This window comes from Eschscholzia californica, unplaced genomic scaffold (genome assembly GCF_041429995.1).
Source record: "Eschscholzia californica isolate CP2 unplaced genomic scaffold, dmEscCali1.0.p SCAF_3, whole genome shotgun sequence".
Lineage (NCBI taxonomy): Eukaryota > Viridiplantae > Streptophyta > Magnoliopsida > Ranunculales > Papaveraceae > Eschscholzia > Eschscholzia californica.
Genome location: NW_028238420.1, coordinates 30,145,904 through 30,164,519, shown reverse-complemented (window position 1 = coordinate 30,164,519; position 18,616 = coordinate 30,145,904). Strand labels below are relative to the sequence as shown.

General features: G+C 37.5%; 1 protein-coding gene across 1 annotated transcript; it reads left to right on the top strand.

Moving 5' to 3' along the window:
• Positions 1 to 6,683: 6,683 nt before the first annotated feature.
• LOC147549450 (uncharacterized) lies at positions 6,684 to 7,238 on the top strand. Its single transcript, XM_086668303.1, has 2 exons — positions 6,684 to 7,040; positions 7,128 to 7,238. Exons 1-2 carry the CDS (start codon positions 6,684 to 6,686, stop codon positions 7,236 to 7,238), a joined length of 468 nt encoding a protein of 155 aa, XP_086524429.1.
• The last annotated feature ends 11,378 nt before the right edge of the window (positions 7,239 to 18,616 follow it).

Here is an 18,616-nt window from a genome sequence, read left to right as displayed (position 1 = left end):
GGGGTGAGACATCCAAGTGCGAATGAATTTGAAGGGTTTACGGCCAAGAACCGACTGATTCTTGGTAGAGAGAAGAATAGGGTTATGATCTGAACCAAGAGTGGCGAGATGATTTTCAAATCATGTACTTAGTTATCTTCAACTATTAACTGATATGTTAAACCTTATGCTCGTTCATCGATATAAATGTAGGATTTCTCCAGTTTGTTATTTACTCTTCGATACTATGTGAAGTATGAGTACAATTTCATCTCTAATTATTTTTCCATTAAGGATTCTTATGTAAATGATGTAATGATTTAATTTTTTTATCAAATGCTTCTTTATTTTTCTATAGTAAGGTCATCCTTTTAAGATGTGAAACTCACACAAGATAATATTGGTTAATTAATTTGAACCACTTAACATTTCATAATTAGGAGAAAGCTCTTGATTTTTTATCAAACACTTCTTTAATTTTTTTATCAAACGCTTCTTTATTTTTTTTTTATAGTATATCTCTCTATTCTCTTTGGTAAAAGTTAACCAAATAATGTTTCATATTTCGAAATACTCTATTGTTATTTTTATATAGTTTACTAATCAATTAGTAGAAAGCTCTTAATTAATTTTTTTATCAAACGCTTCTTTAATTTTTTATCAAACGCTTCTTTATTCTTTTTTATAGTATATCTCTCTGTTCTCTTTGGTAAAAGTTAACCAAATAATGTTTGATATTTCGAAATACTCTATTTTTATTTTTATATAGTTTACTAATCAATTAGGAGAAAGCTCTTGATTATCTTTAAATTGGCGTTTTGGAGTATTCATTATGTCGCTACCAATCATTTCAGAGGTAAATACTACTTGAAGCTAAAATCACATAAAAGTATAGGGTGACTAAAGATATAAAGGGTTAATCTTAATTTTTGAGAGTACTACTAACATAATAGTACCATTATTACACTTAATGTTGTGATGAAATCAAGTAAATCAAGCAAAGCAACCGATATTCAAGACACTTTCAACACGTAGTTTATTTGAAGTATCCAATGGCGGTTGTTGAGCCATCTAGAGAACCTACTCGTTACGATCTCAAGGCTACATCTGCATTTCCAGTTCTCCCCCATCATGCAATCAAATGACCCACTTTTTAGCAGCTTCTACTTAACGGCAGATGGATGAATTTACATGGTGTTAGCTGTATTTCGATTTGGTCCTAATTTTACTTTTATCTTTCAGAACTCTTACTATGGATCAATTTGACAATTTGTAATGTCTTTGTTTTATTAATATTAGGCCTATTTCAAAAAAAAAGAAGCTATCTTAGATGGCTTTCGAGACACTTGTCATAAACTCACTATCAGTAGTTTTTCGACCATGATTAAGCTCCATCCTTGTAATCCCATCCATTATAATGATTATAATGATAATAGCTCCTAACAAAGGGTAAGAGATAATTCAATAGTAGGGGTTTGGACTACCAAATTCGCATTTGGGAACCCAACCTCCAGCCGCCGTGCTTGAAGAGAGAAGCCTCTTAGTTAGGCTCCTCAAAAGGCCCAGAGCCTCTCCCAGAGCCCATCCTCAGTTGGCGTGCTTAGAAAGGGGACCCTTTGGGTCTTCTCAGTGCTTAATTTAAAGGCAAACATTATTATTAACTTTTAAACTTTTTTTTATAATTGTTTTATATTTTTGTTTTCTAATCGTTTTGTTTATAATTTTTGAGTCTATAGACCAAAAATAGGGTCCTAATAGGAGATTTAATCCTCTATAATCCTAAAAAGGATTTCAAAACCTAAATAATAATTTAAATGGATATCTAGTCCTTTTGGTCTCATCTAGAGAGAAAACACAAATCCATATAATACATATTGAAGATTTAATGCCTATATTAACCTTCTTTAATATCAAAATGTGATTTACATTCTAAACTGGTAAAGATATTTTTTCCATTTTTATCTCAACTTTCTCTCTCCAATCACGTTTGAATTGTAACTAACTACTATGTTGATAATATTCCGTAACCGAAATCCGGTAACTTTCCATCTCTCTCTCTAAAAACGAAATCTTCATTAAACATAAATTAAACTCTCCACCAGCTGTTAAAAATTCCATTGTTTAATATTCAATCAAGAGCTTTCATCAAAACCTCCATTGTTATTTAGGTTTTATACTGTTTATCTCTTTTTCTAGCCATTGTTATTCAGGTTTAAAATCTTATCTTTATTGCTTTATAGGTTAAAGATTCATATAGAATCGTTGAAAACATCAAATCTTGATTTAGGTCTTTCTTTTCTTGTTTTCCATTTCAGAAACTTTGAATCTGTTTTGCTGTAATCTTAACTACCTTCGAATGGAAGATTTATATTTTCTCTCTCTAAAACTTTCATAACTCTTTAGGATCTTTGATGTTTATTTCTTATTTAATGATTTGTTCAATGTTAGTATGTTATTTCTCCTTCCAATGTTCATTGTATATTTCTTCAGATCTACGTTAAATCCTCTTCTTTTTTTGTTTTTTTTGCAGATCAGAATCATCTGTCCGTACAGTTCTTGATCTTTGTGATTATCCACACTTATTCCTATAACAGAATATAAAGTACAGGTACTTTACGATAACTTTTCATGTTTTCTGATAAAATTTGCTAATAATATCTTGATGTTTATCCTTTCTGATTCTTGTAACAGAATAAAAATTACAGTTACGTTACGATAAATTACCATACTTTCTGATACAATCTGCATACATTTCACGCAAGATGATAGTATTAATGATCAAAGGTTCGTAAAGTATGAAAAATTTATCCAACATTACACGTCCTTTTTTTACCAGAACAGTGGCCATGACAAGCATATAAAACTTCTCTTAACCTAATAAACAATTGTACCTTTTCATACATTATACATAATTTATTGATCTGTACCTGTTATTTATGATCCATCTCATTTGATTTTTATTAAATGTTTCATTATTAATGTATGTAAATTTGATTATAATTTTTTTTAACTAATACATATGTTTTTTTTTCTTGTAGTAAACCAGCACTGATGGAATTTCTTACAGAATCATCACATAAACTATAGAAGTATAAATTACGATGAAGAAGATTGTTTCTATGATCCTGGTTGGACAACGGAGTCTTACGTGAAGACTTACAAGGAACATATAAACCCTGCCCCTAACTTCGATGAACCATGTACATTTAATGAAGAGTAAAAAACACTACCATGTTTGATTCGCCGTAAACTTGGAAGACCAAAGACAGTAAGGATCGAGAGATTGGGCAACATTCTGACGGAGTTTGTTTTTAAGTTACCTAGTCTACTATGTTCTTTTCATTTACAATAAAACACAAATTACTGTTCAATAAAATTTCCGTTCAGTCGTACAAAGGTTGTGTTATTTTCTATACAGTATACATAATTTATGATAAATCACATACTTTATAACAAAAAACATGATTTCAGATTTACATTTCCTAACAAGTTACTATAATTTATGGTACATAATGGATAATCTAAGTATTCAATGGTACATAATGGATTCAATGGTACATTTCCTAACATGACACAAAAAACAAGTAATTTATGTCAGAAAATAATCTAAGTATTCAATGGTACATAATGGATGACACACACGCATATGACAAATTACGTTGTATACATGACAAATGATGGTTTCTTCGTCATAAATAACACATAATTTACGAACTTGTTTCATAATTTGTATTCGATGTGTGTTTATGTATGAGTAAAAAATGAAAGTTAATTGAGAGAAAGTTGATATATATGTTTTGAATATTAACCCCCAAATCACGCTAATTGATCTCAGAAAATATACTCTTTCCAAATCTGAAAATTAAGTGAGAGAAAGTGATATATAGATATGGTTTCCAAATCTGAAAGGATGAGAGAGAAAATCTGTTTTGGAAAATATCCGTTTTCCAAATCTATTTTGAAAAATCTGTTTTGGAAAATATCCTTGATCCGTTACTTCCTATTAAATCTTTTCAGTTTGTAACCTAAATATCTCCCCCAAATCACGCCCCCTGCTTTGGGAAACTTTCCGGATTCATTCCGAAATTTAACAACCCCGGATTTTTTAGACGAGGGACATGGAGGGTATTTATCAATAAAGTATGAGTTATTTATGCCCTTATTGTAAAAGGACTAAATGTCCATATTTTGGGAAGATTGGTCTATATACCTATTATGAAAATGATTTTGGTCTATATACCCATGGACTCTTTTGTTTAGTTTTTCCTCAATTTTTCTTCTTTGCTATCCTCATGGATTTAAGACAATCTCATAATGATGAAACAAATGATTGTTATTTCAAATTTGGAGCTAGTAATTCGGTAGTTGAAAATTAGAATTAAAGTTGAAAATTAGAAGTAAAGCCTCGCCCGTACGTTAAAACACGCAGTAAAGAAATTATATTTGGGTTGGATCACGCGTTTGGGATTCCCTTGAATTTGGGAATCCAAGAGACTCCCAAAAATTTAAATATTCTCAAAATGAGATGGGAGCTTCCCACTTGAAAGTCTCTCTTGGGTCTGGTCTGTATTTTATTTCTTACACCCATACTATTAATACATCTTTTACATTTTGTTGCCTCATTGGCGAACCCTCAATGAATCTAAACCATTTTCAGAAAAGAGAAAAGAATAAGTCGGTATTAGAAATTACTAGTACATTAGTTAGAGAGAGAGAGAGTACAATAACTATTCTCTGTATATTATCAGTGGAAAATGATACAAGTGTATATAGGTGTGTATGGGATAAGTAACAACAAAGATCACATGAAATCATATCTAAGTAGTTAATTGACCGAGTCTACTATCTCATGCACTCGGTTATGGATCAGCAGTGGGTATGTGAAGTGGGTCGGGTCTTGATCCGTGATACCCCCCTCACGTTCGAGCAGATGGAGAGAGAATGCCAACTTGCCAAAAATGTTCCGAAATGCGTCGGCACCTTATGGCTTCGTGAAGATGTCAGCAAGTTATTCTGGGGTTGGTGTGAAGCAAGGAGCAATAAGTTTACACTTTATCTTTTCACGAACAAGGTGGAAATCGATCTCTATATGTTTGGTATGTTCATGAAAAATCGGATTCTTAGCAATATTTAAAGCACCACGATTGTCGCATTAGACAAACATGGGAGCCACATGTTCAATTCCGAGATCGTGAAGACGATACTTGAGTCATTGGAGTTCACAAGTAAGTGAAGCCAAAACCCGATATTCAACCTCAACCGAAGATCTAGCAATCGTAGATTGTTTCTTAGATTTCCAAGAAAGCGGGCTAGACTCTAACATAGTTATGTAACCAGTTGTGGATCGTCGCGAGGAAGGACATCCAGCCGAGTCAGAATCATTGTAGCCGGAGATGTGAAGTGGACTAGAAGAGGATAAGAAAATTCTATTTCCAAGAGAGCCCTTGTGATGCAGCGCATAGTAGGCAAGAGATTAAAAGTATAGAGATCGCTCCTCTTGATTGATTAAATCAAACAAAATTAATTAAGTTCCCTTAACAATGAACATCAAAGGCTTATTTATAGGATTGAAACCCCAAACTAGTAGAAGTCTAAAATTATTAAAACTCTTCAGATTTCTCTTACTTATCTACATGCATACTTTAGTATATCTATTTTCGTCCACTATTAGATGTCGTTTGGCAACATTAAAATAAGTTACTTTTTGACTTATTTAAGAAAAAAAAGTAGAAAGTAGATTTGGTAGTAAAATAATATTGACTTTTTTAAGTCGAAAATTACCTTTTTTTTAAGTTAGTTTTTTTTAACTTTTGAATTCAAGATGAAGTCATTCTCTGCAGAGGGAACGGCCAAAATTTTGCGCGTACGGGAGAGGGAAAAATTGCATTTTGTAGGGAACAACATAAACTTTAGCGTTTCTTCATATTTTGTTTTCTTTTTCAAAAGAAAACCTAGATTTTTTTTTTCAGCAGATCGATTTCCTCTCCTCTTCTTCATTATTTCAATCATCTCCAAATCTTAAAAAATTGTAGGTAAGTCTCTCTCCATCTCTCATTTTCTCTCTCTAAATCAAGTTGTGAAACTTATACTGTTTTATTGGTGAGATTTATATCTTATTTTCCCTCTCTATATCAAGTTGTGAAAGATATTCTATTTACTGGTTAGAAATATTGGCTTCTGAATTCTTTTCCCCTATTTTTGTTGTTGAGGTTTTACTTATCATCATTGTTGTAGAATTTTTCTTTTTGATGTTGTTCTTATTGTGAAGTGGGTTATTTTTTTAATGAGCTTGATGCTATTGAGAATAGTTGAGATAACTTATGACATCTTGAATCTATAGTTGCTAATTATGTTGATGATGTTGGATTAAAAGATAACTTATTATGTCTTTTGTTGCTAGATCAATTGTTTGTTCTTCTTGTAAGGTTTCAAAAAGAATTAGATGGTTGTATTACTGTGTATGGGAAAAAGGGTAGTAGTAGTAGCATTAGTATAGGAAAGAGGGTAGTAGTACTGTTTATAGGAAAGAGGGATTGATACAGTAACATCACCACCAGATTATTCTCTTCTCCCTCATTCTTTTAGTAGTACTTTGGTATTGGTAGATGTTCTACTAGTGGTCTTAGTGATGGTGATAAAGATTACTTAGATGATTTTTTTTCATTTCATATCCATACACAACTAATTTTGTCGATTTACTTAAGATGACTTCCAACCATCATACGTTACCTCCTTATGAACCGACAATTGCAACTGGTGCCTCTTGGTCTCAGTTTAACGAGACATATTTTATCGATCTGATGGCCGATAAAGTAACTGCTTGTGGTGAAATTAGAGTGATAGGAACATTCTCAAAGAGCGAATGGGTGGACATTATGAAGAAGTATTACCACAGGTTTGGACTGAAGCACGATTTAAAGACATTTAAAAACAAGATGAATAGTTTGAAGGAAAGATACAAAGACCGCAAGAAACTTGTTGACAAAAATACTGGATTGGGTTGGGATTCGGTATTGTGTACTGTCAGTGCAACAAGTGAATGGTGGGACAACTATGTTAAGGTAAACTTAATTTTTTATAGACTATAACCGTATATTTAGCATAAAATATTATATAAATCATTTAAATCCACTTTTTTTATATAACAGACGCATCCACGGGCAAGTAGATTTCGGAGATATGGTTGTCCTGAGTATAGCAAGCTAGCGATTGTATTTAGAGATACTGTCGCAGATGGGCGTCTTACAGGATCACTTTGACTCTTCTGATGATGAAATCAGGCCAACTCAGCATCGATCTCTTAGTTCTAATGGTAGTAAGGAAAGATATCAACAGTCCAAATGAACATATAGGAAATGAGACAGTAGAAGAAAACATTAATTCACTCCAACCTCCTTCTCATACTAGTAATGGCGTAGCTCGACAAGGAAAAAGAGGCAGTAGAATGTCTGAAGTAAATGAAACATTAAAAATATTAGTCGAGACATCTAAAAGTAGAATTGAAGAAAAAAACAAATTCATGATGACAGAGTGTATTGAAATATTAGATGCCATGGTAGAAATGATCCACAATGATACCTATATTAATGCTTTAAAACTACTGTAAGAGAAGGAATGGCGAGAGGCTTTTATCCGCATGCCTGGCCGCCGAAGGATGTGTTGGATCAATTCTCCAGAAACAGACACATTTAGATGCATTTTTATTATTATATGTATTTCTTTACGTATTATGACATTCATGTTTGTTTTGGAACTTATATGTTTTTTTTAATATTTTTGTTATGTTTCAATTACAATGGTTTATTTAAATTTTCTTTTGGGAAGTAATTTTTGTTGTTTCCTAACATTGTATTTTTATTGGTTCACAGGTTTGAAGTTTTTGAAATGAGTTCAGATAGTGAACACAAGTACTGATAGAGAACAATACATTTTCTCGAACAGTATAACTTTAGGTACTTCTTGAGACAACCATTTAGGAATGGTTTGCTCACTGGAAGACAATATGTTTATAATGTACTAAATGGGTATGTTGATCGATGTCCAGATATGTTTCGTTTGAAGGCATATGTATTGTATGACTTGTGTGATGCACTTAAAGATCATGGACTCTTAAGAGATACTCGCTATGTCACTGTTGAAGAACAATTGTGTATATTTTTATACACGATTGGACATAATGAATGCAACCGAAATGTTGCAGATAGATTTCAACACTCACAAGAAACGATATCTCGTCACGTAGGATAAAAAATGATAAGAAGAATAAACTAAGTTGTGAGAAAACTACGCCAAAAATACAAAAGTTGTTGCCAAACTGACTTTTTGACTTATAAGCAAGTGTTTTGCCAAACTAGCTTTAAATCATTTTTGACTTTTTTAAAGTAAAATAACTTCTACTACAAGTTAAAGTACTTTTACTTTTTGTTGCCAAACGATCTCTAAGTACCGAAACAGAACTTGAAAGTAAAACCACAAAATGGGAACTGCTGGGTGTTTGTGATATTTACTCAATTGAACATTTTGTGGATCAACATGTTCTTTGGGCGCATCTCAACTGTTGGGTTTAGACAATAGTTGGGCCCATTTGGGTGATTCCATGGTTGGGCCCATTACCATCTAATAATTAATTGAGAAGTGAGCCTCACCCACTCACTACTAGTCAAGACAATTTGTCTTCTAGTTAGCACATGGGTGGGGTCCACCTCTAGATGTAAGATGGCATTCAAAGCTCTCTTTCTCTAGACAATTAATGTCCCACATCTCTCAACTAGTGAAACTAAATGTGCCTTATAATAAGTTGCTTGACAACTCATTGTAAAGCACATGGTGGAGTAGAGAAGGCTCCCACACGCGCGCGCACACATGTGAGGCATTTGGGGCTTTTTAACCAATTTGGTCTCTTTGGCTATTTGGGCTATTTGGACCACTTTGGTTATTTGGGCTATTTGGGCCACTTGGGTTGTTTGGGCTATTTGGGCTTATGGGCCTTTGGGCCGTGGCCCGTGAGCCCGTGAGCCCGTGTGCCCGTGTGCCCGCGTGCCCGCGTGCCCGTGTGCCCGTGTGCCCGCTTGCCCGTGTGCCCGTGTGCCCGGGTGCCCGGGTGCTCGGGTGCTCGGGTGCTCGGGTGCTCGGGTGCTTGGGTGCTTGGGTGCTCGGGTGCTTGGGTGCTTGGGAGCTTGGGAGCTTATAGTGAAAAGACTCTTTTGCCACGAAGAGTAGTTTTACTCAAACTCAGATGTTGACTAAGTCGGTGGGATTAACCTAATCAGTATTTGAGTATATCTCTAACTGATTTCGTAGGGTTAATCAGTTTCCGAGTTTATCTCCCACTCCCTTAACTTCTCTACCACGTTTCCTAGGCGGTTAGGGTTTTCTCAGAGGCTATATATACCGGCCGAACTCAAGAGAGAAAATACACAACTCAATTTCGGCTATCTTCCTCTTTCTGATTGTTAAAGCTTTCGAGTTCTGTTATCTCCATTACTATCTCTGTTAGTGCAGACAGAGGAAGTAAGCTGTGGTCAATCCTTGGGGAGTGATCGGAATCAAGTAATTAGCACCCCGGTTACTCCGAAATCACTTTCAAGGCAGTGGCCTCCATACCACGACACAGTGAATCAGTTGTTTTCTATCCGACAGTTCCATTGATCTACCCTAGTTTTCCAACAATTTGAAAGTGATTTTCTGATCAATGGCTGCTGTTAATCTCAAAACCCTACCTGATATGTCAAAGATGATCCCTCTTGATGGAACTAACTACAAGAGGTGGTCACAGAAGCTACTTATCTTCTTCGAACAACTCGAAGTTGATTATATTCTGTTCGAGGATTTATCTACTGGTTCTTCAATCGACATCGACATTACCCCTGTTAAGGATAGGTCTTCTACTTCGAACGGTGATGTTGTCAAAAAACAGAAAGACAACAAAATCGTTCGAGGACATCTGCTGAATCATATGGACAACAAGTTATTCGACTTGTTTGTCAACTACAAATCTGCTAAGGATATCTGGGATACCCTTCAAAAGAAATAAGGAGCTGACGATGCTGGAAGGAAGAAGTACATCGTGGGAAAGTGGTTACAGTTCCAAATCAACGATGACTCTTCCATCATGGAGCAGGTTCATGTCTATGAGAACCTGGTTGCTGAAATACTTGCTGAAGGCATGAAGATGTGTGAAATCCTTCAAGCCAATGTTCTGCTGGAAAAGTTTCCTCAATCCTGGAGTGACTACAGAAACCATCTGAAGCACAAGAAGAAGGACATGTCCCTTCAGGAGTTGATCAGTCACATGAGGACTGAAGAGGCAAATCGCCTCAAGGATAAGTTTGCTAACCTCTCTTTGAATTCCCCTTCTGCTAACTTAGTTGAATCTGTTCCCTCTGGAAACAAAGACAGGTCCAAAACTAATAAGAAGAAGAGGAAGTCTGGAAAGAGTAAGACTGGAGGAGTCAAGTCTAACTCGAAGATCCAGAAATCGAAAGGTCTCTGCTATGTCTGTGGAAAATCAGGACACAAAGCATACCAGTGCAACCAGAGGAAGGACCAACGCTCAAACGTTGCTGTACTGAATATCGCTGAACCTGAAGAGATCATTGCTGCAGTAGCCGAGACTTGTTTGGTGGAAAGCAAACATGAATGGGTGCTAGACACAGGAGCTTCCAGGCATATGTGTGCAAACAGAGAGATGTTTCAGACCTTCGAGGAGATGAACGATGGATCCAGCGTCTACATGGGCAACTCTGCAAAAGCTGGAATCATGGGCAAAGGAAAGGTTCTTCTGAAACTCACCTCTGGAAAGAATCTGTCTCTGAACGATGTTCTCTACGTGCCCACCCTAAGGAGGAATCTGATCTCGGGATCTCTTCTCAACAAAGCTGGTTTAAAATTAGTTTTTGAATCTGATAAAATTGCAATTTCTAAGAATGGAGTCTTTGTTGGGAAGGGATATCTGAGTGGGGGCCTTTTTGTAGTGAACGTCGATTCAGAAATTAATAATACTTCTAGTTCTGCTTATATCGTTGAGTCTTCTAATTTATGGCATGGTAGACTAGGACACGTTAATTACGCTTCTATTAAGAAACTTAAAGAGAATGGAATCATCAGTGCAGATGATCTTGATGATCACACTAGATGTCCCATATGTGTAGAAGCTAAACATGCGAAACTATCCTTTAAGAATGTCACAATTAGAACGACAGAACTTTTAGAACTAGTACACTCAGACTTAGCTGATTTCAGAAACCTAGCTAGCAGAGGAGGTAAGAGATACTACATTACCTTCATAGATGACTACTCAAGGTACACGAAAGTTTACCTCTTGAGGTCTAAGGATGAAGCTGAAGAAGCTTTTCTGAATTATAAGGCTGAAGTAGAAAACCAACTAGACAGAAAAATAAAGAGGTTTAGGTCTGACAGGGGAGGAGAGTATAACTCTAACACCCTTAAATCCTTCTGTGAAAAACATGGAATCATCCATGAATTTAGTGCTCCTTATACGCCACAACAGAATGGTGTTGCAGAGAGGAAAAACAGGACACTCAAAAACATGATGAATGCCATGCTTCTAAGCTCAGGATTACCCGATGAACTGTGGGGGGAGGCGATCTTATCTGCCTGCCACATACTCAACAGAGTACCCCACAAAGGGCTAGACAAAACACCTTATGAATTATGGAAAGGTTATGCACCTAACCTGAAATTTCTAAGAGTGTGGGGGTGTCTGGCCAAAGTGGGTATACCTGACTTTAGGAAAGTCAGTGTCGGACCAAAGACAGTTGATTCTGTATTTATTGGTTATGCTCAAAATAGTGCAGCATATAGATTCATGTTATTGGAAGATGAAACAATAACGGAATCTAGAGATGCTGAATTCTTTGAGCATGAGTTTCCTATGAAACTACCTGTTGAAAATATTCCTATGAATGATTCGTCACTTACTGATTTACCCACACATGAAGGAGTGCCTAACAGTATGCTCCCATCTATCTCCACCACAGATAGTGTAGAAGATGGAACGGGACTTAGGAAAAGTAAGAGACGTAGGATAGAGAAAACTTTTGGTCCCGACTTCATTACTGCTTTTCTATCTGAAGATGTAGACTGGCTTAACAATGAGTTTGTATCTAGTTTCTTAATTGAGACTGATCCAAAGACTTATCATGAAGCCATAACTTCAGTAGATGCAAGCTTATGGAAAGAGGCCATAAAAAGTGAGCTAGACTCTATCCTAGTTAATCATACGTGGGAGCTGGCCGACTTACCTAAAGGGTGTAAACCCATTAGCAGTAAGTGGATCTTTAAGAAAAAGATTAGGCCAGATGGGACCATAGATAAGTATAAAGCCAGACTGGTGATCAGAGGCTTTACACAGAGAGAGGGACTTGACTACTTTGATACCTACTCCCCAGTGACTAAAATCACCACAATTAGGTCTCTTATCGCGTTGGCTGCCATGCATGACCTGGTAATACATCAGATGGATGTTAAAACGGCCTTCCTGAATGGAGATCTAGATGAGGAGATTTACATGTCTCAACCAGAGGGATTCGTAATCCATGGTCAGGAGAGTAAGGTATGTAGACTGAAGAAGTCCCTCTATGGTCTAAAACAGGCACCCAAGAAATGGTATGAGAAATTCGATGATACCATGTTGAGCAATGACTTCACTGTGAATAACTCAGACTCATCTGTATATTCTAAACGGTGTACGTCTGGATATGTCATCATATGTCTGTATGTTGATGACATGCTCATCTTTGGTGCCAATGAAGATGATGTGAATGAGGTAAAAACCTTTCTGTCATCTAAGTTTGAGATGAAGGACTTAGGAGAGGCAGATGTTATACTAGGGGTTAAAATCAAGAGAACCCTAGATGGCATCTCTCTGAGTCAACCTCATTATGTTGAACAGATACTGAGAAAGTTCAACTCCTATGATGTGAATCCTGTGAGAACTCCCTATGACCCTAGCATAACTCTGGTGAAGAATGAAGGACTAGGTGTCTCACAATCCGAGTATGCTAAGATCATAGGAAGTGTGATGTTTCTGATGAATCACACAAGACCTGACATTGCGTTCGCAGTAAATAGACTCAGTAGATACACACACAACCCTAGTGAAGAACACTGGAGAGCACTTCATCGCCTGCTTAAGTATTTAAGAGGCACAATTGATCTAGGCCTGCATTATGGAAAGTTCCCAGCAGTGCTGGAAGGCTACTGTGATGCTAACTGGGTCACTGACAATGATGAAGTCAGTTCAACTAGTGGTTATGTTTTTGTGTTGGGTGGAGGTGCTGTGTCATGGAAGTCTTCCAAACAGACATGCATAACACGTTCCACCATGGAGTCTGAGTTTATTGCTCTTGAACTGGCAAGTCAGGAGGCAGAGTGGTTGAGGAGTCTCTTGGGAGACATACCACAGTGGGGAAGGGAAACTACACCAATTTCCCTTCATTGTGACTCACAGGCTGCCATTGCTGTTGCAAAGAATAATGTGTTCAATGGCAAGAAGAGACACATCAGGATAAGGCATGCTGCAGTGAAGCATATGCTGGAAAATGGTGTAATAGCCTTGGATTATGTGAGGTCAGAACAGAATCTGGCAGACCCACTTACTAAAGGCTTAACGAGGAGACTAGTTCTCGAGACGTCTAAAGGAATGGGGCTAAAGCCCCTGTGCTGATTTTCCATTCCTGCGACGTGGAGCGGAGTCAGCTAGAGTAAAAACTAGCAGAGCTCCATTAAGGGGTCAGAGTTGGACCTGAGGATGAGCCTAAGGCTCTTAATGTATTCATAGCCCTTTGTGGTGGTTCTAATGAGACGGACTTGATGAATACACCGATAGCTAACATATCCATTACCGTAATGGTGGTCCTATTGAGACGGACTATATGGTGCTTAGCTGCTGATGATGATGATGAGGATGAACTTCCAAAGTTCTTAATGATTTCAAGACCCGAGCAAGGGGTCAGAGCCTGCGATGAGGTAGACTCAAAGAGATCACCTAAGTGAGCCCGAGGGTGTAAGGCCGCCCTCTATAGAAGACAGACAGCAGTCTTCTTAAAACCTCACCAGTCCCAAGGTATGTTCAGGGCCTACTTAATGAACATGAACGAATCGCGGAGAACGCAGAACTCACCGGGTATCGTATATGTTGTGGGGGTCTCAGCCAGAAATCTCCAAGTTCAAGAGTAATTTCACTTGGTTGCTTTATTTTTGGTTGTTGCCTCACTCCACTATGTGTCAATTCAAATCGAAAGATATTCAACACTTAAGTACATGTCCCACTTCCAGCTTAGCAGTCAGAAGTCTTTGATAGCCATCTTGTGGGGGATTGTTGGGTTTAGACAATAGTTGGGCCCATTTGGGTGATTCCATGGTTGGGCCCATTACCATCTAATAATTAATTGAGAAGTGAGCCTCACCCACTCACTACTAGTCAAGACAATTTGTCTTCTAGTTAGCACATGGGTGGGGTCCACCTCTAGATGTATGATGGCATTCAAAGCTCTCTTTCTCTAGACAATTAATGTCCCACATCTCTCAACTAGTGAAACTAAATGTGCCTTATAATAAGTTGCTTGACAACTCATTGTAAAGCACATGGTGGAGTAGAGAAGGCTCCCACACGCGCGCACACATGTGAGGCATTTGGGGCTTTTTAACCAATTTGGTCTCTTTGGCTATTTGGGCTATTTGGACCACTTTGGTTATTTGGGCTATTTGGGCCACTTGGGTTGTTTGGGCTATTTGGGCTTATGGGCCTTTGGGCCTTTGGCCCTTTGGGCCGTGGCCCGTGAGCCCGTGAGGCCGTGAGGCCGTGAGCCCGTGTGCCCGTGTGCCCGCGTGCCCGCGTGCCCGCTTGCCCGTGTGCCCGCGTGCCCGGGTGCCCGTGTGCCCGGGTGCTCGGGTGCTCGGGTGCTCGGGTGCTCGGGTGCTCGGGTGCTCGGGTGCTCGGGTGCTCGGGTGCTCGGGTGCTCGGGAGCTCGGGAGCTTGGGTGCTTGGGAGCTTGGGAGCTTGGGAGCTTAGGAGCTTATAGTGAAAAGACTCTTTTGCCACGAAGAGTAGTTTTACTCAAACTCGGATGTTGATTAAGTCGGTGGGATTAACCTAATCAGTATTTGAGTATATCTCTAACTAATTTCGTAGGGTTAATCAGTTTCCGAGTTTATCTCCCACTCCCTTAACTTCTCTACCACGTTTCCTAGGCGGTTAGGGTTTTCTCAGAGGCTATATATACCGGCCGAACTCAAGAGAGAAAATACACAACTCAATTTCGGCTATCTTCCTCTTTCTGATTGTTAAAGCTTTCGAGTTCTGTTATCTCCATTACTATCTCTGTTAGTGCAGACAGAGGAAGTAAGCTGTGGTCAATCCTTGGGGAGTGATCGGAATCAAGTAATTAGCACCCCGGTTACTCCGAAATCACTTTCAAGGCAGTGGCCTCCATACCACGACACAGTGAATCAGTTGTTTTCTATCCGACAGTTCCATTGATCTACCCTAGTTTTCCAACATCAACTCAAGAGACCTAACTACTCCTAACTCTATTGATGGTTATTCTGTGGTTTTGGTGCAGTTCTACTCATTTAAGTGGAATATGCCTGTTAGTATCCTTCATAAAACTTGAGAACCTACGAGTTTTGCATATTTCCGGCTATCTATCTTAATGGTATTGTTCTTGACTGAAACGAGGATACCGTTTCAGCTAGATTTTGTTCTGACTTGGATTAAATCTAAACTTTGTGGCCAAGAAAGATTATGTCTCTTAAGGGTGCCTAGTGCCTCTGGTAGACTTGGGTCTTCTAGAAGCGCACACATCTTCTGTTCTTTCTTTAAGATCTCTTAGTATAATAAAATCATAGTGTTACGACGACTAAATCTTTTTTTTATGAATGACTACTAAATCAAATGTCCATAAAGGGTAGCCACGGACCATCATTACACGTTCATGACTGCGGTCATCTTAACAAAAGTCTCAAAGGCATGCAAGATTTCAATTGGAAAAATCTTGGAAGCAGCCTACACCTCTTTTTCTTTACGCACCGGAGATGCGTTATCAACAGACTCTCATTACCGATGATCTTTCATAAAAAAATCTTTTTCGTCCTCAATTCCAACTCCCTTCACCACTGGTTGACTACCACTTTCTTTCATAAAAAGTTTTTGTTTAAGTTTATAAAAAGTTCCTTTTAAATTCTTTTATGGCATCTTCTAAAAATTTAACTTTTTTAACTCCAATATTGAAAGGCCTACAGCAACAAATAAAGAAGTCAATTTCAGTTGACCAGTTTTCTAGAAAAATTTTATTCTCCGGAGATTTTTCTGTATTCCCCAAAGCTGCGGCCAATTTAAAGTCTTCCTAAGTGAAATTGTAGTTATCTTTTCGGTTGTTTATACCATGAGATTATGTTTAACTTTAATTTGTTCAGAGGTGATAAGTTAGAGAAGCTTTTATAATCATAATTATAAAATTTTGTTATGTATTTGCATTTCAAAGTAGTGGATGGAAGTTATGAAGAATATACAAATGACTTTAATTTATGGTTCTCTTTTCAGTTATTTGTTTCAATTTTCATACAGTATTTTATTGTGTCTATTCAGATTCATTCTGTCATAAGACAAATGGATATCTAAAGCAATAAATGGAGACCGAATCCTTTATTGACACCCACTTGAAATTCTGAAGAAACCTGTTGAGAGCTTGAAACACAGTCTATTTTAAAATAATGATAAGTGAACTGTGAGATAGGTGGATTAGGCCAATAGAATGTCAAGGATAAAACATAATGATTAAGCCAATAGAAAGTCAAGCACAATCTTTATGTCATATGGTATTTATATCTTCTCTTACCTTTTTAACAGATTTTTGGTTGAGCACATGAGTGAAGCTCGCAAAGATGGAAGATTATGATTTTTCTTAATCCTTGGATAATCACATTATAAGATCAAAGTTGGACTCTTATCGTGCCGGAGGCACGAGCTATACCTAGTAATTTGTTTTCTCTCCATCATTTGATTTTTTTTTTGCCAAGGTAGTAATTTGTTTTTTTGTCTTTAATCGATACTATCATCTTTCTTTCTTTCTTGAGCGACAAATTGATTGGTCTAAGATGATTCTAAGCATTCCATCTCACTATGAACTATGGGTCTCATGAAATCTTTCAGTTGGTTAGATGTTCTTGTTTTTTTTTTTGTTGAGAAAACAGAAAAAAGCCAAACACAAACCAAAAACTAAACAGAAAGAAAAGCCTCTCGATAAGCCTGTTCCGAAAGCCACATCCAGTTGCCTTCATGCATACGACCCCATTTTGCTAATTGATCCGCCTTCATATTCCTCTCCCTCGGGATAAAAGAGAAGACTACTTCACCTACTTCATCTGCTAGCTGTCGAATATTGATCATAAGATTCTCTGATTGCCAGTAGCCCATCGCTTGATAGTTATTTATGCGCCTAATAATATTGAGATTATCACTTTCGATACGAATGCAGGGAATGTTGTTGTGTTTAGCCCACTCCAACGCCTTGATGATAGCCCAACATTCACATTCTTCGGCATTTTGACCCTTGACCATGTAAGCTGCAGCTGCCATAAAGACTGACTGATCGTCTTGCATGAAAAAACCAACTCCAGCATTTTCCGTTACATCAGTGAACGATGCGTCAACATTTATCTGAACAAAAGAAGATGAAAGGTGGCTCGACTGCTCATTATCCTTCAGCTCCTCAGTAGCTTGACCTAAACTGGTAAGCGTAGGGGAACCTCTAATCCTGGTTATCATCATCTCATGAGTCGTGTCATTATGAGAGAGACATTTCTCACACCTAGCCTTCCAAATATGCCACAGAATGGTTGAGAAAAGAACCTGCGTGTCTTCGTCTATTTCCTTCCAAGAGATAATCCATTCCTGCAAGCTGTTTATGTTTTCTAAAATGATATTAAATAAAAACCATACAGATTTAGCAAAGTCACAATGGAGAAGCACATGTATCATAGTCTCCCTGTCATTACAATAACCACAGTTGTACATTTCACCAATGAATTTTCCAATTTTATCTGGAACTGGAAGGCTATTAGTACAGCATTTCCAGACAAATAATTTGATTCTCGGGATAATAGGCAGATCCCATATAAATTTCCACTCCTTCGTTTCATTTTGGTTTCTCGCTGATCGTAAGAAGTTATACATGGATTTTATTGTAAAGTTACCTGTTTTGGTTAATGACCATCTAGCAATATCCACCTGGTGTGCCTGTAGATTAATACTCAAAATTGCATTACATATGTTAGTATTAAAATATTGGGATAAAATATTCGTATTCCATTGGTTATGAGTAATAAGTTGCTCCACTTTAGAAAGCGGACAATTATGATCGTTAGCCAACGGGGGAGGATGGTTAGGAACCCAATAGTCATGCCAAATATTAATATGAGTACCTTGATTGACATCCCAGAAAACAAGTTCAGACACCGTGCTGATGTGTTTGGATATGGATTTCCAAAGCCAAGAGTGGTGATGTTTAGCTTCTTTCGGAAAATGCTCTTTATTGAAGTATTTCGCCTTGAGAATTTTTGCCCACGGAGAATCCGGGTTTTTAAGAAGACGCCAAACTAATTTGCTCAGGAAAGC

Bases quoted from the DNA above. Each gene is read 5' to 3' on its own strand.
- LOC147549450 (XM_086668303.1), top strand. From the start codon at position 6,684: ATGACTTCCAACCATCATACGTTACCTCCTTATGAACCGACAATTGCA. The intron at 7,041-7,127 runs GTAAACTTAATT...TTTATATAACAG, and splicing joins GGTGGGACAACTATGTTAAG to ACGCATCCACGGGCAAGTAG.